The sequence below is a fragment of the Patagioenas fasciata genome, chromosome 15, assembly GCF_037038585.1.
Source record: "Patagioenas fasciata isolate bPatFas1 chromosome 15, bPatFas1.hap1, whole genome shotgun sequence".
Classification (NCBI taxonomy): domain Eukaryota; kingdom Metazoa; phylum Chordata; class Aves; order Columbiformes; family Columbidae; genus Patagioenas; species Patagioenas fasciata.
In genome coordinates this window covers 2,387,951-2,413,478 of record NC_092534.1, presented here as the reverse complement: position 1 = coordinate 2,413,478, position 25,528 = coordinate 2,387,951, and the positions used below count along the sequence as shown (strand labels likewise).

The 25,528-nt window shown below is 43.0% G+C and overlaps 1 protein-coding gene across 2 annotated transcripts in view; it reads right to left on the bottom strand.

Moving 5' to 3' along the window:
* Positions 1-469: 469 nt before the first annotated feature.
* The window catches only part of SMG1 (SMG1 nonsense mediated mRNA decay associated PI3K related kinase), a 70,304-nt gene continuing 45,245 nt past the window's right edge, over positions 470-25,528 (bottom strand). For both annotated transcript variants that reach the window (XM_065850292.2, XM_065850293.2), the window contains 30 exons: positions 25,116-25,346; positions 24,853-25,030; positions 24,198-24,359; positions 23,643-23,860; positions 23,295-23,449; positions 22,277-22,499; positions 21,137-21,383; positions 20,418-20,647; positions 19,600-19,848; positions 19,071-19,209; positions 18,868-18,977; positions 17,147-17,365; positions 16,537-16,727; positions 15,764-15,936; positions 15,133-15,412; positions 14,133-14,405; positions 12,901-13,135; positions 10,618-10,844; positions 9,351-9,501; positions 9,069-9,258; positions 8,363-8,832; positions 6,929-7,066; positions 6,080-6,232; positions 5,565-5,744; positions 5,129-5,356; positions 4,477-4,688; positions 4,184-4,290; positions 3,295-3,474; positions 3,064-3,170; positions 470-1,718 (listed from right to left, as the gene is read on the bottom strand). In XM_065850292.2, the coding sequence (XP_065706364.2) occupies positions 1,641-1,718; positions 3,064-3,170; positions 3,295-3,474; positions 4,184-4,290; positions 4,477-4,688; positions 5,129-5,356; positions 5,565-5,744; positions 6,080-6,232; positions 6,929-7,066; positions 8,363-8,832; positions 9,069-9,258; positions 9,351-9,501; positions 10,618-10,844; positions 12,901-13,135; positions 14,133-14,405; positions 15,133-15,412; positions 15,764-15,936; positions 16,537-16,727; positions 17,147-17,365; positions 18,868-18,977; positions 19,071-19,209; positions 19,600-19,848; positions 20,418-20,647; positions 21,137-21,383; positions 22,277-22,499; positions 23,295-23,449; positions 23,643-23,860; positions 24,198-24,359; positions 24,853-25,030; positions 25,116-25,346 (5,934 nt within the window). In that variant the 3' untranslated portion in view covers positions 470-1,640. The remainder of the gene's footprint in view (positions 1,719-3,063; positions 3,171-3,294; positions 3,475-4,183; positions 4,291-4,476; positions 4,689-5,128; positions 5,357-5,564; positions 5,745-6,079; positions 6,233-6,928; positions 7,067-8,362; positions 8,833-9,068; positions 9,259-9,350; positions 9,502-10,617; positions 10,845-12,900; positions 13,136-14,132; positions 14,406-15,132; positions 15,413-15,763; positions 15,937-16,536; positions 16,728-17,146; positions 17,366-18,867; positions 18,978-19,070; positions 19,210-19,599; positions 19,849-20,417; positions 20,648-21,136; positions 21,384-22,276; positions 22,500-23,294; positions 23,450-23,642; positions 23,861-24,197; positions 24,360-24,852; positions 25,031-25,115; positions 25,347-25,528) is intronic.

Sequence of the window (25,528 nt, the reverse complement as noted above, 5' to 3'; positions counted from 1 at the left end):
GGAGAGAAACTCTTCACCCACAGCTACACAAAGGGCTCTGGGCTGGGCGCGCCAGCCTGCCTTTCTGCTTCAGCTCTGTAGTCGTGACTGAACTGTGTTATGAAAGGGAGCTGCCTTTTCCTAAAGGTGTAAGAAGGCAACCAAAAGTCTTTTAGACAAGCGGGACATGGATTTAAGTAAGAAGATGCCATTTTTAGAGAGACTTTTCTGACCACAAAGACACTTCAAGTGCGGAATTGATCAAAACCAAAAAACCTCGGTGGAAAACTCGCTATCATTGAACAGCCTACGGAAGTAACACGTCAAAGGAAAATGACTTTGCAGAAATCTTTATAGATCTAGCTGAACAAAAACTGGAGAGTCCTTCATTTCTTGGATGACACGTGTACCCCGTGAGCTGAAGCGCTATCATTTACAAGTGGAAACTCAAAGGATCAGGAAAGTGAAGCAAAAAGCGTATCACTCTGCCTCCACCAGAACGTCACTTTATTGTTTATCTGTCATCAACAATGTAAAACTCTACGAGATACTCTATCCTGGTTTTTAAAAAGGTAAAGGTTACATTGGATTAGCTACGTGGTACGAAAGAAACTACAGCCATCACAGTAGAATGCGACTGGAGGGAGAATTTGAGTTACAAAAAGTGTACACTGCAAGCAGAGGGAAGTGCACATTAAATCAAATGCCTGTAGGATTCATTACTTTTAAATGCACAGTGACAATTTTGAGAAACTGTACATAATAGAATTACAGAAATGACCGGAAAAGAACCAAAATTACATTTTGCGTATGCCCATCCAACTCATTGATGTTCTATATTTTCAGTGCTTTTGGAAAATTCGTTTACCAAACAAAATTTAAGTTGTTAATTTGACTAAAACGTGAAGTAGAAGGATCGAAATCAAAAGTATATTGGAAGTACGCCTAACCTACAAGAATAAGCCAAGAGGGGAGGGTGCTGGGAGAGGCTGGGAGGGAGGAAAGAAAGGAAAGAGCAAAGGGAGAAGAGAAGAAAGAGAAGAAAGGCTTTTTCTTCTATCTCAGAAGTTCTTCCAATGCAGTGTATATCTGATGTACAGCTCTTTGCTTTCAGTCCATTTCTGAAGTTTACATTTTGTAGCCTTTTTCCATACTAACTGGTCGACCCGACCAGCGCTGCTGCCACGCAACAAGAGCGACACGAATCCCAATGCATCAAATCTTCCCTTGCTGTGATTTCTTCACGGCCCCATTTTTTCTGGTTTTCTTTGAACGGGGTTCGGTGTTTTCCTGAATTGTTCACAGGGTCAGGTGGAATTGAGTTCCAAATCACTCTGCGGTTTTGTAGCATCCTGATTTCTTTCTGCGGCGAACCCCCGGCCACGTTTGCAGTTCTTCCGTAGCAGAAAGACAAACCGTGTTGCTCAAGCGGTGAGCGTTCACCCTTGACGGCGGGGGTTGCAGACCATTGTGTTGAGCGTATCCCTGAGTGCAGCTATCCTGCAGGATTCACTTCCCAGTGCACCGAGATTTCCTAGGTTTCCTCAGATGAAGCCCCAGTGTGCATCACCACCGGCTGTGGTGCGGCTCCGGATGCCTGAGGCCGAGTGGATTCTGGTGGGAACTGACCTCGCTGAACCAGACCGATCCGCTCTCCCCGCTCACACCCAGGCAGTCCAACCTTCATACAGCTGAGCCAAGTTATCTAGATTAGTTGCTTCCTTAATCACAAAGTCAACCTATTGGGAACAAGGTATTAAAAATAAGCGACATTTTTTAAAGTGATCTTAAAATGTACCGTTGAACGTCCCCTGTAAATACAAAACTGCAGTGAAAAAAAAATCGAGAGTAACTGTAACCTTAATCTTGCACAGCTTTGTGTCGTCCATGTAAGAAATAGGAATTTGTACTGGATGGGCAAAAAAAGATCATGCGCCATCTTTTTACAGAATCCCACAGTGTCAGGGACTGGAAGGGACCTGGAAAGCTCATCCAGTGCAATCCCCCCATGGAGCAGGAACACCCAGCTGAGGTTCCACAGGAAGGTGTCCAGGCGGGTTTGAATGTCTGCACAGAAGGAGACTCCACAACCTCCCTGGGCAGCCTGGGCCAGGCTCTGACACCCTCACCAGGAACAAGTTGCTTCTCATCTTTAAGTGGAACCTCCTGTGTTCCAGTTTGCACCCATTGCCCCTTGTCCTGTCACTGGTTGTCACCGAGAAGAGCCTGGCTCCATCCTCCTGACACTGCCCCTTTCCATATTGATCCCCAGGAATGAGTCCCCCCTCAGCCTCCTCTTCTCCAGCTCCAGAGCCCCAGCTCCCTCAGCCTTTCCTCACACGGCAGATGCTCCACTCCCTTCAGCATCTTGGTGGCTGCGCTGGACTCTCTCCAGCAGTTCCCTGTCCTTCTGGAACTGAGGGGCCACAACTGCACTCTCCCCAGGGCAGAGCAGAGGGGCAGGAGAACCTCTCTGACCTACTGACCACCCCCTTCTAACCCACCCCAGGTACCATTGGCCTTCCTGGCCACAAGGGCCCAGTGCTGGCTCATGCTCATCCTGCTGTCCCCAGGACCCCCAGGTCCCTTTCCCCTACGCTGCTCTCCAACAGCTCATTCCCGAACTCATATTAGAACCTAATTCCTAACCCCTATCTTGGAAATGGTCACAGCATTCTCCAATTTACATGGACATCTGGGCCCACAGACTCAGTTTCCCAGAGACTGGTCGCCACGGCCAAGTTCAAACCCTTCGGCAGATGTACAGACCTCACGTTCTCCCTGGGTACCAACAAACATTCCCTCACTGATATACAAAGGGCATTTTATCCGATTCAGGAGTTTGTGTAAATCTATGGCACAGGAAACAAAAACATTTGCTAAAAACCCAGATGCAGCAGCACACCTTGCTTTGCATTGGAAATAAATGCCCCATCCAAAGGGATCCCCGTTCACACCAGGATTTCAGTCTCTCAGGCGAACCTCAGCGCGCGCACACACACACACACCCACACACACACACACCCACACACACACACCCCAACTGCCACGTATTTAACTGGAACTTCCCTGCTGCCAACTCACCTGTTCAGCAACAGACATTCTCCTGTTGGGATCCACATCTCGGCCCTCGAGCTTGGCTTTGACCCGCTTCCACACGCTAACTGCATATGAATTCCTTTCCTGCACGGCTAAAGGCACAAAATAAAATCAAGTCAATTTTCCGTTCCCACACTGAGGTGTTTTTGGGGTTTGTCGTCGTTGTTAGTTTTGGTTGTTTGGGGGACTTCGTTTGTTTTTAAGCCCTGTATTTACCTTTTCCTGTTTTAGGGTCCCTGGCTGTCTTTTTGGGACTACAGGCGACACTTTTACCAGTTCCCGGGACTGTGCTCGGAGGAGTATCTGCTGACGTGGCAAGATTTTTCTGAATTAGCTTTCTTGCATTCTGCGACATCACCTCTGGCTGAGTTTTCTGCCCCGTATTGCTACGTACAGCTGTAAGGGAAGTTCAAAGGCACTTTGAGTATTCAAAATAAGACATTATAGATGCAAGAAAAGCACCATTAAATGTGTATCAAATGCAGCTGTCAATCCCTCAGATAAAAGCATTTTAAACTCTGCACCAGTTCTTCCCTCTTCACTCTGTTACGCCATTTCTTTCACTTCATAAAGAAGAGGTTTTGTTCCATTGCAAAGCATTTATTTAAATAATGCAAGTTTTTATGGGCTCTCTTAACCTCGAATTCTATCATTGCGTGTGACAGTTATAAAAGACACATCTTGTACATGACAGAAATCAGGAACCTGCGCTTAGTCCAAATACAGAGTAGATTAATCCTTTAAGGAGAAAGGAATTCATGCTCAGGAGAAACTTTATTCATGTTTATAACTGTAAAATACTGAAAACATTGCCAACATAAATGCATTTGTAGAGTGTCGGGATTCTGAAGCCACCATAATTTTAATACTAGTTTCAAGAGAAATGACAGTTCAGTTGACGTATGTGACAACGTGTCGTGTCTGTGGGATGAACCCAGAGCGTGACCAAGCGGTCACTCCGTACCGGACACTGGACAAGTTTAACCTCACGGGCTTTTCTAACCTCACAGAGGTTGTCTGCATTTCAAAGTTTAACGAAAAGTTCCGATCCCACCACTAATCTATATTCCTGATGTTTTAATGCTCGTACTTTGCCAAGCGTTACCTGCAGCGAAGGTTGGCTGATACGGAGCAGCTGACGTTGGGCTCGAGCACTCGTTTGATGTATCCGTGACTAAGGGTGATGCAAAACCCACCAGATTATTGTAGACACTGTGTAGACACAACGGAGTTGATAAATATTCATGCAACTACCTGACTCAGTGAAAACTCAAAAATGAAAGCTTCGAGGCAAATTTTGCACAAGGATTTGTGCATTCGAAGCAAACCCCCACGCTCCGTTTGTCACGTGCAAGTAGAGAAGCAAAAGCTGTCACCTAAAAGACGGCGATTTCTCACCTTTGGCTTTGCGTTTTCAGTTCTTTCAAGGTGGGAGTTATTTCCTGCAGCATTTCGATGTGTTCCTGACTGCGGACTTGACCCATAACCTGAACTAATGTAAACAAAACTGTCTGAATATTATCTTGCCACGATTTATATTCGCCCAAGAACTGCCTAACACTGTTCTCATAAGGAACATCTTCACCATCCGCCAAAGCCGCTTCTTCATCCTGTAACAAAGATGTGCAGAAAGGTTAACTGTATGATACGTATTTTGGCTAAAAGAATAAAGATGAGCATTTCCTGGCCTTTTCAGCCCCTCAATGTGTCATTTGACTGCAAATGACCAGAATTTTCAGCAGTTACATTTCAAGAAAATCAATTTGAAAAATATCAAACGTTTTACTGATTAAAAGCCAAAAGGATTCGTAAACACACAGAATCTTTCAACTGCCAAAAAAGAAAAAAGGCTTAATTGAACCAAAGCCTGATTAACCTAAATCTAGAAATAAAGCTTTATAATGTTCATTTAATCTCTAAGAATTCAGGTCTTGAATTCCATATACACGATCACATCTTCCTGTTTCTGGATACTTTAAAAAGCACATGGCAACTATAAACTCCGCTGACATGGTCTGGAGCAATAAATGTACTCAAGTTCCAGGCTTACCTTTGCCATAGCTTTCAGTAGATGTTTGACATCTCCAAGTTGTCTGTTATGACCCGTTAGCACAGTTTTAATACTGTCCACCAGATTCTGAATGGTTTCACAAACGGTCTCTATTTGCTGTTCTCTTTCCGTTTGTACCGTTCTCTGCGTCGAGATTTCCTGGGTCAGCTGCTTGTGAGCCGAGTGGAGCCATTCGGAGCTGCCAATAGGATGTTCGAGACCAGTGCCCTAAAATGACAGACATTTTTGACCTGCATCCAGAGAGAAAATTCAATTACTGCGTAGATGCTGCTGCCAAATGTTTAGCAGCGGATGAAATAAACTCTGTAACCCACAGCCCATTAGAAGGTACACATAACATTGATTTAGAACGAAAGACAAAATGGAGAACTCATGAGTCTGTCACGTTCTGTGTTTTGCTTTGACCGTCACTCACCACTCTCTGCAGCAGGCGAAGCTCCAGTTCAGACACCGAACTGTTGAACTGAGACGCGAACGAGCACATTTGTTGGCAGCGTTTGAGAAGTTCAAATAATGCAGCATCAAGATTTAAGGCTTCTGCTGTTCTAGTACGTAAACTTTCAAAATGAATTATATTACTGCAGAGGAAAGTGACCTGAAAATGAAAGCAAGAGCGCAAAAAGTTATTCCAATTGAAGTGTCTATTGCACAAACTGCATTTGTTCCATGTCTTTCAAAGGGAGAATTTTAAATCCCGCAGTAAAGCTGCTCTGTTTGAGCAGCGCTACCATTCCAGGGTCAGCCAGCCCTGCAGCAATTCTCCCAGGGATTATTTGTATTGCTTCTCAAGTGGGACTCCAAGGAGTATTTAGTTATCTACATCTGCTCGTTAGATGCTGAGAAGGAAAAAAAAATCTTCTACATAAAACTCAAGTAGGAAATAGAGTGAACACACTTAGCAAGTCACTATATGGATGTATTCCAGAGTACCTGACTTGCTCTTTGACTTTCTTTCAGTACAAGGTTTCTTCTTTCAGCAATAGTGGCATCAAAATCTTGCAAGACTGGTGCCAGTGCTGGATTAGCACCTCCCGCCCATTTTAAACGCTGCTCAATACTTGCTTCAAGTGCTGCCAGTTTCTCCTGCATTGGCGAAGAAAAGCAAAAACCAAACCAGATAATGCATATTGATATGTATCATCCTAAGCCTAATTTAAAAATTCTAAGACATGCAGACACATTCTTACACTCCTATATAAAAGAATGTGGTGTATATGACTGACAAATGTCAGCTTATGCTGTTTAAAAGGTTTATATTCAGCACAACTGGATTTGATTGTTATGGAAATAAAGTCAGCTGTCCAGATTTTAACCCACCAGAAAACAAAACCAAAAAAACCCACACACAACAAAACACAAAAGCAAGTGTATCACATTTGTAGAATAAAAATGATACAAAATCATAGGAGTCCTGAATTATTTTTACAAATAACCTTCAAAAAATTACAAGCATACCTTCATACCTGAATAGAAAATTAAAATTCAAGAAGGTAAGCAGTATTTATTTTAAACAATTAAACATTCTGTATTACTGATAGCCAGAATTCTGAAAAGCTGAGTGAAGCCCAGTACACAGAAGCCGCAAAGAGAAAAACTGATTTGCCCAGATCTACACAGGGACCTTCAGACACTGAGCTGGTAAAATGGCACGAAGGATGATCTAAGCTTAAAGAACAGGAGCAAGAGAGAAGATAATGTGGAGGTGGCAGAGAATCCTGGGGTTTGTGTTGGAGTCACGCTCCAATGAAGCGCTGAATGAAGCTCCCCAGACAGCAGTACCTGCACTGTTGCGATTGAAGCTTCGATCTGACTGAGCGTGTGGAGCTTCTTTTTCATGCTGGCTAGAATGGCAGAGCGAGGCGGAGGAGTGACCGAGATGGCTTGTGGGCGGCTGATGAGGAGATCTTCGTGTTGCCACTGCAGGAAAACACCAGAAACACTTGATTACCAATGTTGCTCAGCACAAAGTACTTTGCTTCACAAACAGCAATTCTAGTCCTCTGTACACTTGCTAAGTAAGGGCATTTTAAATTTGTGTCAGATGATACCAGCACACTGAGATCTAAATTATTAGAGAGCATTAAACTATATAAGTAGCTGTAAACTGTTTTTCCGGTTTGGATATTTATACCGCTAATCAGTCATTAACCTCCTAGATGTGATTTACACACATTTCCTCAATCTAAAAAACCCATCGATATCCAGAAACAATTCACTTGTGATGCACTAAACCCAAGACGACCTTGCTCACCGGTCTGTGAAATGCTTTATGAATTGCCACGGAGAAAACCTGTACCCCGGATCTACAAATCACTACAAAATAAAGAGCAACGGTGCTACAACCCAACTGGATCCAGCTCAAGGTACATGGGGGTGTTTATCTAAAGCCTCAATAGAACATTTTCAAGATTGATAGTTCTGCTATTTATATTCTTTCAGAAGGCAAACAGTGGAGCAAGGGGACAGCGAACGCATTAAAACTTGGAAGGAAAGGTACAAGATGACATTCAGCAATGCAGATTCTGCTCCAATGAATCTCCTCCCTTAAAATCTTAGTCTGTTTGACAAAAGGGGGACAATGGGACAACATTGCTAGTAAGAAAGCCAGTGAAAGACTTCTTTTCTAATGGTTATTGAAAAAAATTACATGCATTGCCTTGAAAGTATTTACACGTTGTTACATTTGCATCTTATAAAGCAGCCAGTCTGCAAAATAAGCCAGCTGTAACTTTTTCCTTACGTATTTACAGAATAATTTAGAACAAAATTAGGGCAACAAAGATGCTGAAGGGAGTGGAGCATCTCCCATGTGAGGAAAGGCTGAGGGAGCTGGGGCTCTGGAGCTGTAATACGGTGACAACCAGTGATAGGACAAGGGGCAATGGGTGCAAACTGGAACACAGGAGGTTCCACTGAAATATGAGAAGAAACTTGTTCCTGGTGAGGGTGTCAGAGCCTGGCCCAGGCTGCCCAGGGAGGTTGTGGAGTCTCCTTCTGTGCAGACATTCAAACCCGCCTGGACACCTTCCTGTGGAACCTCAGCTGGGTGTTCCTGCTCCATGGGGGGATTGCACTGGATGAGCTTTCCAGGGCCCTTTCAACCCCTGACATTCTGGGATTCCGTGAAATATAAAGTTCGAGTTGTGCTCAGCCCCAGTAACCAGAGCTCACTTTCCGGAGACCGGAGCTGGAGAGGAGGAAGGCGTGTTTTACCTGGAACATGGCGATGTGCAGCTGCACTCTCTGCAGACTGGTCTTGCAGGATGAAATGCTGGTTTCCAGCCTGCGCACCAAATCGTGCTTCTTCCAGGCGGTGTCGTAGGAACTGGCCAACACCGTCGCCCTGTTCATCACCAGCTGCGAGAACTTGCCGATCTGGATGTTGTGCTCCACAGCTTTCTTGCACAGGTCGTCCACCGAAACCTTGCTTTCTGCCCCAAAGTCTTTAGCCTCTACCTGAGCAATGATATCGACGCCCAAAGCGCTGATGAAACTACACAAGGTCAGTCCCAAAGCTTGATTGGGAAGGCCGATTAAAAGCTGCCTCACAAAGTCAGCTGTAAAAGCCTTGATTGGTTTGGCCATTTGGTCTTCACTGAAGCAAGAGTTTCTGTAAAGGGCTTTGACGTTGACAATTTGCACAGGTCCATTCACCGCATTCTGGTCTTCAAGTGAACTGATCCCTTTGAAAAGAACAAGATAGTATTTTTGTTATAAACAAAACATTTGATGCATCTAGGAAAATATTATCTGACTTAGAAATACAACTAGATTACAGGAAACAATTTTTAATCTCTGCACACTTGCCAGATATAAAGGGTAAGTTACAGTAAAAGTGACCATTTACACATCCTTCTCACCAGGGCACAGGACGAGAAGGGGACAAGGCAATACCGAACATCTGATAACATTTATTTACCTGACAGTGTTTTAGAAAAGGTACCACAGAGCCTGAAAAATTCTTTAATTGTTTGCAGTCTCTTCAGAAAGAAAATTTCCTCTAGAACTTGGCGATTATTGTCATCATCAAAGAAGTTCACTTGGGTGCTGCGGGCTTCCCTAATTATGTCAATCTTACGCCAAGCAACAGGTATTTCCATCTTGTTTAGCTGAGCGATGAAAAGGCAACAAATTAGTATTGTTTTTAGAAAACTTTCATATTCCTGACTCAACAAGGACTCCGATAAGAAGAAATCCATACCTTTTCAATCAATAAACCAAACGCAGTTTCCACTTGAGCAAACATTCCATCAAAGGCCACCAAAAGCATCTGACCAGCTGACATCTTGGGGGTTTCATCAACTGAACCATTTCTTGGCTGAATCAGCTCACCATACTGAGCATGAAGTACTCTTTAAAAAAAGAAATACATGTTTTTGCTTAAGTCTACAAGAAATAAATAGGATTTTCTTGAACTGATTGATCCCACAACTGGAGCAGACTGGAATTAAGCTGCATCTAAAGTAGGTGGAAGCTTTGCAGGCTATTCTTAACCCCTCGCCCCACTTCCCATGTCAGCACTCGTGCTGGTCTCATATGAACGACCAAGGATACCAATGAGATGGATTTGGATTAAAGGACCAGATACAAAACTGACTTAAAGTACAGGTAGAGGATACAGACCGTACTTTTTATGAGCATGGTAAGACAAGTTATGAATAGTACACGATGTAAATACCACCCTGAAAACCAAGTAGTGGTTTTATAGTATACACATAATTGGCTGAATGGATTATGGGGTAAAAAGGCAGAGGATGAGGTCTCGGGGTACGGCTGAGGTGGTTTAACACTGTGCTGCTCCTGAAAGAGCGGTGTTATCCTCTCCCTCCTAGCACTTTGACCCTCAACCAACAGGCTGAGCAGGCGTGCCAATGGGTGAACCTGGAAGAAAATTAACCCAAGAGAAAAACAGCAAGTTGTTTGCTACTGGTCCGGCAGCCTTCCCTATCCCACAGGACTGTCACCGGCTCAAGGGAAGCAGCACGATCACATTTGCTCCACAGGAACATCCTGAAATGCTGGAATATCGTCTGTTTGTAGGGTTTTTTGTTTATATACATTTTTTTTTATACCAAGTCACTGATTCATTATGCAAAAGCTGCACCAAACCTCCTGACAAGAGGAGCGCCACGGTTACAAGCTCTTCCTTTCACAGGTTCTTCCCACCAACTAACAGACTGGTTCCTATTCTTAGCGTCCCTTAAACTTCAAAGAGAAAAATCACAACTATGTAACTTGGAAAAAGCTGATTACTGAAAGTCAGCTTTAAGCAGATGTAAATTGCCATAGCTCTGTATTTCCATGTATGCATGTGGATAAACACACAGAGAAGAAACAAGCGCAGGCATCGCCTCTGCTTACAGAGGGCAAGAAAAGCCTGTACATCAAACAAATAATAAAGTTTAGTCAAATTAATGTTCCACAGCCTTCATTCTCCCATATCTGAACTACCAGAAGAAGCGATTTACCTCGCAACATCGATGTAATGTGTGTGTGTTTCCTCCTCCAGCCCCATGGCAGCATTTCGCAAGTAGGCCTGAAGAGATTCAACCAGCGTTTGCAGAGGGACTCCATCGGTTGTTTGCTCAATAAGATTATCCAATTCGTGGAGCATACTTTCCAAAGTATACTCTCCTTTCATTAAGCACCTCAGCGCTTCTGGGAAAATGATCTGTCGGAAGTTTGAGTTCAATTCCTGTTGGAAAAGATGAAAACGTAATAAATTTTCCTCCCTCAGAAAGTATTACACGCAACATCTTTCTCATTGTAGGATCACACCACAGGATGGTAACATGATGGTGGTCAGTCAAGGCTCAAAACCTAGTATTTTTTTAATTTCGAGAAATCAGGAAGACATTAAACCCTGTACAAACCCAGAGGTTTGACATTTGCGCAATGTCAAAGTGCCTCAGCAGCAGCCCCTCCCAGCAGAGCATCAGTGGTACAGACCACACTTTGCCAACCAATTTCATCTGATTACGTAGCTTTTCTTCTTCATTGTGTAACTATAAATGAGTTACATTATTTCCTGTATTCATGATTTGCTAATCAGACTCGGCAAAGGAAACAAATTAAAGACTTGCCAGATAGTCATTATTTTGTGAGAGTCCTACTCATGCCACAGAAATCGATGCGGGTAAGAGAAACGGTACCTTAAGTGGCATGAAGCAATTTTCCTCAAGCAGAACGCATCAGAGGGCTAAAGGCAGCTACAGAGAGAACCAACCAATGTGCTCAATCTCCAAAATGAGACAAGACACACCAAAAACATTCATTATCTTGGCTGCTCATACACATCTCACCCAGGAGCTCACAGGGAAGACAACATGTGTAGGTGAAAGATCTCAGCTGCAATGCAATTCAATTGCATGCCCGTTTTTTAAACACTTCTGAAGTGTTAATACTTTGAAGAGCGAAGAAACAAAAAGTGATGAAAATCTCAATGTGCTCCCCCATGTTGGCAGGTCAACCTTTCTCAAATACAAAGCAGTGGAACGAAAACCCTCAAAAAGCTCTTCACACCGGCCACAGTTTGTAAACCACCTCAGTCTTCAGCAGATATTTCAGTCGAGCTCCTGCTAATGTTTGGTTTTGTTTTATTAAAGTGAAAACATTTTTCGAACACAGGATTATAAATACATTTTTCTCCTTCCCTGTAAATAAGGTTTTCCCAATTTGTTTTAAACTGCTTGTTTCAGGTGAAAATAAGTAAGGTTTAACAGGAGAAGAGAACAGAACAAGCACAGATTAAAGAGTATGAAAGTTATTCTGGACTGGAGAATACAAGAATGAAAGCAAGACGCGAAGCCGGTGTGTCTATAAATCTGATCCTAACTTCTGATCCAACAGTGTGCCCAAGGCGGCCAAGAAGGCCAATGGTATCCTGTCCTGTATCCAAAATAGCATGGTCAGCAGCACAAGGGCAGTGATCCTTCCCCTGCACTCTGCATTGGGGAGGCCACACCTGGAGTATTGTGTTCAGTTCTGGGCCCCTCAGGTCAGGAAAGAGATTGAAGTGCTGGAGGGGGTCCAGAGAAGAGGAACAAGAGTGGGGAAGGGGCTTGAACACAAGCCTTATGGGGAGAGGCTGAGGGAGCTGGGCTTGTTCAGTCTGGAGAAGAGGAGGCTTAGAGGTGAGCTCAGCACTCTCTAGGACGACCTGAAGGGCAGTTCTAGCCAGGGGGGATTGGGCTCTTCTCCCAGGCAGTCAGCAATAGGACAAGGGGGCAGGGGCTTCAACTCTGCCAGGGGAAATTGAGGCTGGAGATTAGAAAGCAATTCTGTGCAGAGAGAGTGGTCAGCATTGGAATGGCTGCCCAGGGAGGTGCTGGACTCACCGGCCCTGGAGGTTTGTAAACTGAGATTGGCCACGGCACTGAGTGCCATGATCTGGGCAATGGACTGGAGTTGGACCAAGGGTTGGACTGGATGATCTCTGAGGGCTTTTCCAACCCAGTCCATTCTGTGATTCTTTTTCATGGTTACTTGGCAGCAGTTGTTACACTTTGTCATGTATAGATCAAAACAGTTTATTTCAAGCAATAAAAATGTAAATGGCAGCAGTAAATGTCTGTTCAGCTCAACCAAATATGGGAACCAAGACCAAGTCCAATAAAAAAACCCACAAACCTCTTGGCAGCATCATATGCAAACATTTAACTGTTAAAGTAAGAGGCTTTTAAGAATGGCTTAGCTAAACCTTAGAAGGCTGGGGATGAGGAAAGAAAAAGTAACATAAAAGCCAGTCTCACCTGAAGTGAGATATATACACCATTAGCTAAGTGAACAGCTTCCGACGCTTCAAGTGGGTTGGGAATATCCAGGTCCTGGGGTACGAGGTGACACTGCTTCAGCAGCTGCACGAGGCACGTCACGTTCCCACTCATGCTGCAGAGCTCCTCCAGGAACCAGGCTCCATCTCTCGAGGTCAGATCAACCAGCTGCTCCCCAGCACTAGATGCTGCACCCTCCATCATCAGATTGCGCCTGGACGAGTTACGATGGTCAGTGTGGCAGTCCCGAGCACCCCCCACCCTTCGTGAAACAAAGGGCTCAATAATGGTGCATGTTTATGCCTTAAACAGCTGGGCTTTGCAACTCTGGGCAAAGATAGGTGGCTGTGAAGGCAGACACTATACTTTCCCCTCAAGGTCTTTAACAAATGAACATTTTGGAGATAAAGGTAATTAATAGCGTTGCTTCTACCAAGTTCTCAGTTAATCGGGATGACCAAGATGGGTCATCCAGTGGACAATGAACCGCTAGGAGAAATCAAACCACCAGCTACCATGAATACACAAACCAACTCACTTCTGGTCAGTGCTGGGACCATCCCTCTAATTTCTTGACCACCAACTAATTTCTGGAATGATCCTAATTAGCATGAAGAGAGAGCAGAGGGAGGAGATGAGCCGTCCCTCTCCTGTCTCACGTGCAAAGGGACTGGGTTATCAAGCTTCCTCACTTGGGTCTCTCTGGAGTCTGTCTGCATTTTGTGTGTGTGTTTGAGTGTACACTCCGCAGCATTAATGAAGTTTTGCACCCACCAGCAAGACAATTACAGAGAACACTGGAGTGCTGAGATCTTACCTTTTCTTCTGATATCTTAACCTATCTCTCTGCTTTTCCTCTCTCTCTCTAACTTTATTCTGGGTACGTAGGAGTAACATCTCGTGAATTTTGTTCTTAAACCCTTGCTAAGTTTTTATGATAAAGTTACAAACTTTTGCCAAGCCACTGTTCACTGGAATTCCGCTGAGTGTTTTTAGCAAATTCATTATTTAATTGAACTTCTCAGGGGATTGTCACCACTTTGTGTTAATGCACAGAGTGTTCAGTTAATCCAAATCTCACCTGGTGTGATGGGACAGTTGGACAACCTGTCTGCTCTTGCATTCTCCACATCATTATGTCCCTTGAACATCCCTTTAATGCCGCCTCAAACATAAGCACATGCAAAACAATTTCCCGAGAAGCAACTCACCTCGTTAGTGTACAAAGAGCAGAGATGATCACGCTGGCTAAGCTCAGCGAGCCCTCCTCTCCGTTCTCATGGAGGAAAACCTTTATGCACCGTTCAATTTCCTTCAGCTGCTCTTCGCAAACAGGTACAGTAACCGCCTCCTGTTTCAAACGCTCCACCTGCCTGATCAGTCTGTTATTGATATCTGCTGCATAGCGCTGGAGAGTCATCTCCGTAGCGGTTATGAACTGGCACATACTTGGGGGTGGTTGAGGAGCGTATTGCATTTCATACCTGTAAAGCAAAAGTACAAAGACAAAACTCTCTCAAGATCTAGCAAATTGCATCCTGCTCTGCAGGTAGGAAAAATAACTCCCCTTTTGAACAGTTCCCACATCACCTCTGGAATCCCACGGTACTTGCTGCCTACCCCAATGGCACTCACATAAAGTCCAAGAATGCACCATATTTCATTACTATTTGCAAGGACAGGAGACAATCAGTAGCCCTTGAGGCAAATAATAAATAGAAGACAAGAAATAGGAAGGAAACATGTTCAAGTGTAAACTCTTAAATACAATCTAGACCCTGTAAGCCAGGCAGTAGTAATGCTGAAACAGCCTGACTTTAGAGGAAAAAGAACAAAAAAATACTTGCTTGAAAATCTGCTTTTATAATAATAATAAAAAAACCCCAAACTTTAGTGGACTTAAGTAATTTTTAAATACCAGAAGTTTCTAAAACCCCAAAATCTCACTACCCTACAGCCACAAACAGGAATCTTCATTTGTTCACTACAGGGCAATGTTACTTGGTTTCCTTTTTGCAGTACACGAGTTAAACTCTGGAACAGGATTTTTAAAGCAGTTTTTCATCTTTTTCTTCAAACTTTTGGAATTACAACTTGATCTTTATACCTGGATTGGTCCTTGCAAAAGTATTTCTTTTAACTGGAAAATTAAAATCCTGAAGTCACTTGAAAATTAAATTCTTCAAACAACCCATTATTCTGTCAACTTACTTCCTGAAGATCTCCTGGCAGCGCTCTATGGTCATGTTGCGGATGAGCTCTTCCATCCAGGTTTTCCACTGCTCTATTCGGTGCTTCTGGAACACAGCTTTGGGATACTGCAGAGCTACTGTTGCGTAGTTGTGCAATTGCTCGAGACAACCCCGTAAAACGGATCTCCTCTGCTGCAGGAGAGCACCGACTTCACCTTCCAGCTGCTCACACTGACTGATGAGATGTGCCTGGCCCGCGTTCTGCAGAAACGCTGTTGCTGGTACGTAACTTGGGGGACCTTTCAAGAAAGACGATGAAAAATTAAGCTTTACTCTTCTCTGAAGCATACACATTTTATAGCATACAAGTACTGAGTGTTAACATCCCCTCGAAAACATTTTTACCTTTATTGAGAATTCATACTGATAATTTCAAGCACAAGGTTAGAGAACAAATTCATGCAGAGCTGGGACAAGACAGACATTCCTTCAGGCAGCTTAGAACAGAAGCCTTGAAGTGCTCTAAATTGGCCTTTTCATTTATTATATACAAGGCATTGCCTTTAAGGTAGAGGATACTCATAAAGCTGCCTGATAGTAAATTGTAGTTACCTTCAAACCACTGAAAACCCCACGAATACCATTTATACCTAGGTCCATTTGTGTGCTGATCTCTTGAAGGAGACTTGCAAGTTGCGTTGCCTCTAAATTGCTGAAAGCCGTTTGGTAATGCGTTATCCACTGCTCAAACTCATTCAGCTTCACCTGGATGGCCTCCTGCACCGCTCTCTGCTGAGACTGCAACTGAGTGTGCTCAGAATACCTGAATCATTGAAGCCACAGAATCAAGTTAGTGCTACATATACTTAACTATATTGAATACAAAGCCTTATTGAATACAGCTACCTTGTTGACCAGAAAATGATTGTGTTCCCACTAATTGCATGCAACTCTAACAATATTGTGTTAATAATGAATTCTGTTTTCCTACAAAATAACGAACGCATGTGCGTATTCAGGCAATTCTGGAACCCTGGACTAATTTCAAATAAAGTCGAAAAACAGTTTAAAGAATTAGAAACCTGGATGAAGAGATTTTGTGCTATTTATCAACAGCTGCATTACATGGATTGATTTGATGGGACAGCACATTCTGTCTTTTGCCTTGTGAGTCGAGTGTGGAACATGAACAGCACTGGTGATACCAATGGAGTATGAGGTGCAGGACAAGTAAGATTTAGTAGGAAAACGGTTTTGATAGCACTTCTGTACAAGGAGTGATGTGCTTACTGTACAAATACCTTTTAACCATCTATTAATTTCTCTCAAATACACATTTTAACATGTAACTCATAAGTATATCACTAAACCACCAACTCTATTAATGTGCAAGATTCCTGACAGAATTCCTGGCTCCTCTTACCTGTGCTGAAGTGTGTGAGAGGGGTGATCCGCTCCTTCTGCGCCCTCCAGAAACTCAATCTCCTCCAGTAGTTTTCCTTGCAACTTTTCTACATCTGTCAACTGTTCTTGCAGGTTCAGATACTCTTCTAAACTACTGTCCAATTTTGGCAGCACAGCAAGCATTTCGTCTCTGTTCTTAAACCAGTTGACCTAGAACCAAGACAGACATTGTAGAACAGGACTTAACTGAACAGGTAAGAGGACACAACATGGCAGCACCAAACCCTTCACCGATGTCCATCTAGGGTTACCTCCAGTGCTACAAGTGCTAAAGCTTAACAGACGTCATTTATTCAGACTGCCCTCTAAATGTCTGATTTTATTTTTCTAGCCCAGATTAAGGCAAAACTTGAAAACATTTTAGAATTAAGCACACAGAAAATGAAAACTAGGTATTTGCAAGTTCCATACAAGCACTTCCCTCAAACTCAGTTTAACTCAATAAGGTTTGTGAACCATTCCTAAGAAATTACCACCTCTTCCACCACCCCCCTAACGCACAAATAAGTCAAGTGAAAGCATAGGGCCTGCTCTGGTTATAAAATAGCAAACGACTGTAGCAAACTCACCTTGATTTCAGCCACTCTTGAAGAAAAGAGACTCCGTGTGATATCTCTTTCCATTTCTCTTTTGCTTTGCTTGTTCTCAGCCTGCTGGCCGCCCCCGCCGTAGACGGCTCCAGCAAACCCCGCTTCACCTCCCGCTGTCCAGTCCACCAGAGGGTCATACACAAAAGCTTCCAGCAGCGTCAGCAAAGTCTCTCTCCCACGCCGCATGATGTGAAGGACCTGCCACCGTGTTTTAAACAGACTCATCTTACATCATCCTTGGAGAAAAGCGGTATTTTAAATGCAAAATACTGCACTTGAGGAGGCACAGAAATCCCTATCTTATGCTCTAGCAACAAACACTTGAGGAAGAAAACTCCCCTTTGTTCAGAGCTTTTTTCTTTTTAAAAATATATCTGTCATGTTTATAAAGGATGAGTCCTGAAGAAAGGGGGTAAACAAAACTGCACCAAAAAAGCCTCAGGGAAAACCATTTTACATCTGGAGCTACGAGTCACAGAATCCCAGAATGTCAGGGATGGGAAGGGACCTGGAAAGCTCACCCAGTGCAATCCCCCCATGGAGCAGGAACACCCAGCTGAGGTTCCACAGGAAGGTGTCCAGGCGGGTTTGAATGTCTGCACAGAAGGAGACTCCACAACCTCCCTGGGCAGCCTGGGCCAGGCTCTGCCACCCTCACCCCCAACAAGTTTCTCCTCATATTACAGTGGAACCTCCTGTGTTCCAGTTTGCACCCATTGCCCCTTGTCCTGTCACTGGTTGTCACCAAGAAGAGCCTGGCTCCATCCTCCTGACACTGCCCCTTTCCATATTGATCCCCAGGAATGAGTCCCCCCTCAGTCTCCTCTCCTCCAGCTCCAGAGCCCCAGCTCCCTCAGCCTTTCCTCACACGGGAGATGCTCCACTCCCTTCAGCATCTTGGTGGCTGCGCTGGACTCTCTCCAGCAGTTCCCTGTCCTTCTGGAACTGAGGGGCCACAACTGGACACAATATTCCAGGTGTGGTCTCCCCAGGGCAGAGCAGAGGGGCAGGAGAACCTCTCTGACCTACTGACCACCCCCTTCTAACCCACCCCAGGTACCATTGGCCTTCCTGGCCACAAGGGCCCAGTGCTGGCTCATGGTCATCCTGCTGTTCCCAGGCCCCCCAGGTCCCTTTTCCCTACACTGCTCTCTAATAGATCATTCCCCAACTTACACTGGAACCTGGGGTTGTTCGTGCCCAGATTCAAGACTCTACACTTGGCCTTGTTCTATTTCATTAAATGTTTCCCTGCCCAGCTCTCCAGCCTGTCCAGGTCTCTGGATGGCAGCACAGCTTCCAGTGTCACCACTCCTCCCAGCTTGGTGTCACCAGCAAACTTGCTGACAGTCACTCTATTCCCTCATCCAAATAATTGATGAATATATTGAATAATACCGGCCCCAGTACTGACCCCTGAGGCACTGCACTGGATCCAGGCCTCAACTGGACTTTGCCCCATTGACCACGACTCTCTGGCTTCTTCCCTTCAGCCAGTTCACAGTCCACTGAACTGTAGCTGTACCACTACCTGTACGTGTATTTATCTGACATTCTCTTGTTTCTTAAATACCTACTATAAGATGTATCTAAAATAAGGTGACGGCTTTCTAAATCAACAGCAGAATATTTAATAGAGAAGCTCTAAGGTGGTGTTCAGCAAGCGACAGTCCTCAGTTTTCTGCCAGTGTCCTACTCACCTGTTCACAGGAAAGCCTGAAAACCCCTTCTACTCCCGTCACTCCAAGTGCTGTTTCAATATTGTGCGTCATCCGAAATGGAACCTTCTCTGGTACCCTGAGGCTTTTTCCTTTAAGAGAAAAAATTTAAGTTGTTTGTTTGTTTTTAATTACCAAGAAGATAAACCTTTTATTTGAATAACATATAGCATTTTTTATATTACCTTTTTCAAAGCAAACATTATAATCTATGTGGACAACTTCTCCTGTAGTCATATCTATAAGAACATTATCCAGATGTCTGTCTCCAAGACCAATGATGTAGCCAACCATGGACATAACTGCAGTGGATCTTGCATATGACTTTAAAGAGAGTTTCAGGAAAAAATTATTGGTGGGAATCCTCCGCCAACACATCGGACTGACTACCATCTTGAAACATTACTTTAAACGTAAGTGCAAGACAAATCAAAACCAACTTATTCCAAGCTGTTTTCTATTTGTTGTCTGATGATATAAGAGATTTTCACATCTTAGGCTGATAGCTCTACATTATTAAACTAGAACTATCAGGTATATACCTTTTTTTTTTCCAGATGGCACAGTTGCCACCATTTCCTGTTACATGAAATTTTGGCAGTGCCAGCTCATCTAACTTAGGAGTATTGTTTGAACACATCCCAGGCACTTGTTTCCCCTCATCCCATTAAAAACAAGCCTTTCAGAGGGAAAAATGTATTTGTGATGACTCACCTGTGTAACTCTCCACCACTCATCCGGTGTGGTACACGATGACCAAAGCTCCTTCGCCAGGAGATTTGGGGGAGTTGCTTCCATCAGCTCTTCCAGAACAGCCCTCATGACATTCAAGGGCCAGTCGCGCCGGGACACGTCGAGGCTGAGCCCGACCGCCTTGAGAGCGGGGCCGATCTTACTGTAGTAAAGCTCACTGGGTCTGGGCACTATTCCAGGATTCTGAGGAGTCTGGTAAGAATCCTGAGCCTAGAAGAGGTACAAATGGTGGTTCATTATTATTTACTTATTTATTATTATTATTACTATTATTATTTATTGCTCATTCCCACAGAAAAGCATCAAAAAAATCCAGTTTGATGAGAATGAAATATGAAATCAACTCCTCAGAGAATCACTTCTACAGCTCAGAGAACTCCTTCAAAATTCAATAGTTAAGAAAGCCTCAATAAACTCAAAACTTTTGGCCTAACTCTACTCTTATCAAGGTAAATTTCAAAAATGGAAGTGTAAAACTCTATTTAAAATGAAATGAGAATGAGATGTGCAACTAGAATAATTTTAATCAAGGTTAACTCTTTTTGTGCAAAAATACTTCTTGAATCATCATGCCAGAATAGTGCATGTTACGTACTGTGATAAATGTATATATCCAATTTCTAGTGAAATCCCAAGAGATATGAACACACAGCACCATTCTGCATCATTCTGAACAAAACACAATCCTGTTACAACTGCGTGATTTAGAACTGTAAGGCAAATCAGAATAAATGGTTCCCTTCTGTATTGTCCCAGCTGGCATACAACACAGTTGTCACCTTTTGTGCTTGTAAAGCAGCTTCTCGCTGTTGCCACCGCTTGTACAGGCCGAACAGCGGCGTCGCTCCGTCCACCCACTGGATCAGGCCCGACCTCGTCCCCAGCGGTGTCACCGAGTAGTGCCGCGCGTGGAACCGCGGCGTCTCTTGGCGGTTAATAGTAGCAAACATCGTGTTCACAATTGATAAGAACTGCATGATTCTTTCATCTAGATGCAAGTCTTCCAAACCTGCGACACATTTATTTTGTTTCAAATTTAGTTTCTGGATTAAAAAAACCCTAAACTACAGCGTTTTTTGAAATTGGAATTCATTTCAGACTATGAATAGCTTTATAAATTATGCAGATCAAGGATGAGCTCTTCAGTCTAAATCTTCACGCAGCATTTGCCCAGTTTCCAACAGCTCTCTGTGAGCAGTACACACAACAGTTACCAACTTAACAAATGGGTCTTGTCCTTTCGGGGAAGACATGAAGTCCCACATTAAAAAACAGATGTGAAATGCTCCTGATCTACAGGTTCACAAGGTAAAATTGCTCAAAAATGTACAGTGGGGTGAGAGGTGGGGAGGAGAGGGAGCGGGTGCTCCAAACACCACGTTCCTCCTATCATGCAGCAGAGAAAGCTCAAGTTGCAACTACGTGTCTTCCCAACTTTAATATGGTCTGATTTGTAACAAGAGACAGTAACTTGTATGAGAAAATATCCATTTCTTACCTTTGAAGAGGTAGGGATAGTTCTTCCCATCCGAACCCAGGAAAAGCAGCTTTTTAGGCTTGGTTTTGGTCGGCAGAATCGTGATGGTGCTGCCCACGCTATGAATTGTGACCGTGTCTCTGGTGGATACTTCTCCAGGAAGGGCTATTTCAGTGTTGAGCATGGCAGCCAGCCAAGGGCTGATCTCTTCAAGCCGTAAAAGGTAACTGGCCCGTTTCTGTGCTCTTTGCTGCAAACTTAGCATTACCTATCCCAAAGAAATGTTAAGGTGAACCTCACCCTAAACCAGAACAACTACCATTATAAAGAAAAACAAACCAAATAAAACTCAAACCAAAACCAATGAAAAAGCCCACACACAAAACCAAAAAAAAAACCCCGAACAATTAACACAACAACAACAAAAAAAAATCCAAACCAAAAAACAACACCAAAACCAAACACCCAAACCGACTTAATGGTAGTCATCTTCCAGAAAGCATGGAGATTTTTCTTAACCTACCTTTCATCCTCACCACCCTACTAATCCACTTGTAGCTTAGCATGAAGATGACAAAACCTAAAACGCATCCTTTATGCAGCAAATATACCCTTCATGGTGATAAGCACCAATGTCACAACAAATCAAAGTGCTCAGGAGGTTTGCTCCTGCAATTATAAATATGTGAGCTGTGGTCAAAAGCAGCAGCATTCAGCACTCTCTTGTTTACATATCTGTATCATCATCTGTTCTGCAAAGCAGAATGGGAACTACAAAAACACCTAAAGGTCTATTTGTGTGTAAAACCTAGGATCTGTCTATCAAGACTTTTCAAAAATCACCAGGTTGGCTCTGGTTGTCCAAGTGAATACGTATTGTTTCTCCTCAGACTCAAAAGACAAGATCACATAATTGAAAAATCAGAGAGTATTTGGGAAGGGTTGACCATCTGAAGACTGCCACACAGCCTGAGGTCTATACTTAGATAACCAGAGTACCAACTTGTCAGAATTTAAATCCACTACACTCAAATGGCACGGAGTTTCAGAAAGACAGCATTAACAAAATTAAAGCCCTCTGCCCAAAAACTGACACAATCTCAGACAGCAGAAGATGAGAGAGTGTCACAAGTCTGTACTCGCAGTTTGTGCATATAATACCTCTTTAAAAGGGAGCCAGCTGCTTCCAGGTTTAGCAGGATTCAAAGGATTCTTAAGTTTCTCTAGTGCATTCTCAATGGCATCTCCATAGTTGTCCTGAAACCACTTCTCGTGAGGAGTTTCTGCAGGAGCCGCAGTGATGCTCCGCACGTGCTCCAAAGCAAAGACAATGGGTTTCATCAGAGCGGTGTGCTTCTCACGCATGATTGCGATCTTCTCCTCTCTAAAAACAAAACAATTTTCTCTTAATTCCATAAAGCTTCATAAGCATAGCATTGAAATAAAGGCTTCAAATGTGCTAAGAATTCACAAAAAATGGTTATATCTCTACATGAGGTCTTTGAGGATGGCCACATGAAGAGCATTTCATTCCACATGGTACGCGTCTTGCTCTGAATCATACTTTTTTGTTTTCTGGGGGTTTGTTGTTTTGTTTGGTTTTGGTTTTAAACCAAAACATTTTAACTGAGCTCTTCACTACCTGGAAACACTGAGGAGAAGCTCAGAGAGCTCAAACCACCCTAAGCAACTGTTCCCTCTAATAGAAGAGCTCCTAATTACTCCTTCCCAAGTGTACCATGCTATGAAGAACGGGAAGAGCACAAATCAGATGTGGTTCTTCTCTCATTCACAGGAGAAAGCAGGTGAGAGGAAAAAGACTTGCTGAGCGCTGAAAACCAAAAGCAGATTAAGGCGCTCCATTACTCCAAATATCAGTGTTTACAGTGAACTCCAAATAAACTACATTCTTCAACATGCTTGTCCTCATTCCAGCTGACTTGTAAGAAAGACCTTGGGAAGAAGAACTACAGGATCCCATAGTCCACGACCTAATATACATCAGGTTCTAACACTGATGCTGTAGCATCAAAATGTTCTTGAAATATGGTCAGTGACTTACAAAGCAGCAGGTAGGATAGCACAAATTCAGGAGCAGCAACACTGCTGATTGGTTTGTCCTCAAGAACAAACACTTGTTATAATCATCACTTGAATTATTCAAAAAAAGAAACCATACTTCCGTAAAGTGTTGTTGTTTTGGACCCTCTTGACTTCGTCTTCCAGTTGTTGAATCCTCCTGAGGACGTACATGTGCTGCTGCAGTAAGACTCCCAACCAAAGCTCATCCCAAAGAACAGTAACTCTGCGCAACTCGGCCACCAGCATCTGAACCTGGATCAAAAAAAAGTAAGATTCACTTACTTTCAGGAGTATTAAGACTTATTCTTAAAAATCAATTTGATAAAAGACAACAGCCTAACAAAAAAGATGCACCAAATTTTCAGTAGGCCTTCCACAAGACAGACAAATTACATAGTTTGTGGTTCAAATAAAAGCACAAGTGACACACATGTGGATTATTTACCTGCAATACCATTGTTGGATTTGCAGCAGAGAGTTTCTCCACGATTTTGCTGTAACAATCTTGCATCATTGCTTGGTCTTCATTTAACCCCACTTTTGTATCATCTTTACTGCTTTCTTGAGAAGCTGTGGGGCTCCCTCCATCACATTCACCACCCAACAGTTCTTCTCCTTGAATATTACCCAACAAAGTGGGGATAGCAGAAGGCAGCTTGTTCCCTACATTAAAAACAGATGCTGAAATATTATCTACACTGTTCTGGCCTTGAAAGATATATCACTCAATACTTCATTTAGCATCAAGTCCTCATATTCCATTAAGTAATACGATAAAATTGAAAAAAAAAAAAAAAAAAACAAACCGAAATAACTTATTTGACAAACTGGTATATCAAATGAAAATTATCAGCAAGGTCCATAATAAAAATGTTTAAGATAGAAAGTATCAGAGTTACTGGAAAAAAAAAAAACACAAACTCCTTCAGTATCATTTTATCCAGTACAAAAAAATTGTATCAGCTGAAGTGTATTTGAACAGTTGTTTTTTCCTCCATACCTGAAGTCTGGGATTCACTGCTGAGTGAAATGGTACCCACGATTGCAGGATATAGTATGAGGTGAGGAGAATCTTGAGCCACTCGACACAATAAGTTGCAAATACTCTGACGAACATACACTTCGGGGTGATTCAGGCGGGAGAAAAGCTGAGGAATAATACCTGCATAGACAGGAAAGAAAATGTGCCAGTTCATTTCCACACACTTCAAATGATACAGAATTTTATTTTCAAAAGTATACTGGTTTTGCACTAGTAGAACATAAACATTATTTTCCCCAATAGAAACTACTTCTTTTAAATAACTGTCTTTCACAGTACAGGCAACAGCTTATTCCCCTCTACTATTCAAATACAGATATTATCAGACGTAATATAGAAATCCTTCAGTCAAGTTCTAAGAAGTGATTTTTGTGCATTGTATCTGTCATAATTTTTTTAAAAATAAGGAGAGTCACATTAGTATTTCATGAAGCCAGCACAGCTGGATGTTTCAAAAGAAAGTACAATTTGGCAATCGTTGGGCTCCTCTGCTGCCACTTTCCACATTCAATCACCTTTTGTGGGAAAGTCCCTAAGTGACCAAAGTCAGTTGTGTTATATTTAGAGGAAATGTGTCAAAATTCATTTTAGCAAGTAGATAAGATATCCTTACCTCTCCAAGGAGCTGTAGGGGTAGTTTCCAGCCCATGCTCCAGATACTGGCGAAGTTCTCCAGCATGTTTCACGAGCAATCGTAAGAGCCTGAGAGTTGCCATCACAATAACATCATCAGTGCTTTGCTCAGAAGTGTTCCTTAAGTGCAGTCTGGGATCATCTTCATCAAGTGCAACCTTGAAAGAAAGAAATTCTGCTCTAAATGCATATCATTATTTAGGGAAGTTTGTAACCGGCTTCCTTATCAGCACAAACACTGACCTGACCAGCGTTGAGCTTGAGAAAGGTGAAATACGCACTGCAGGAGAGTTTATAGAGACTGAAGATTCTGTCTACAACTTTCCTCCACACTTTAATTAACCCTTCTGTTGCATTTTCATCAAGATCTGAAAGCCAGGGACAAGTCGTTAATAACTGACGCCATATAACGTCCACCATATCATCTTCCTCGTTGTCTTCGTTTTCAGTGATCTGTAGTGTCATATCTTCATCCTAAATGCCAATAAGGAGACAATAGATTTGATTAAGTCCTCTGACCATTTCCACAAGCAGTATCAGCTCCCAACCCAGCTGCTGTCTTGGGAATTCATGCAATTGCATCACTCCATCCTATTACCACAGTCAACAGAACGTGTTACCACCTCACTGATCTTAACTTTAACTTTAAAACATTT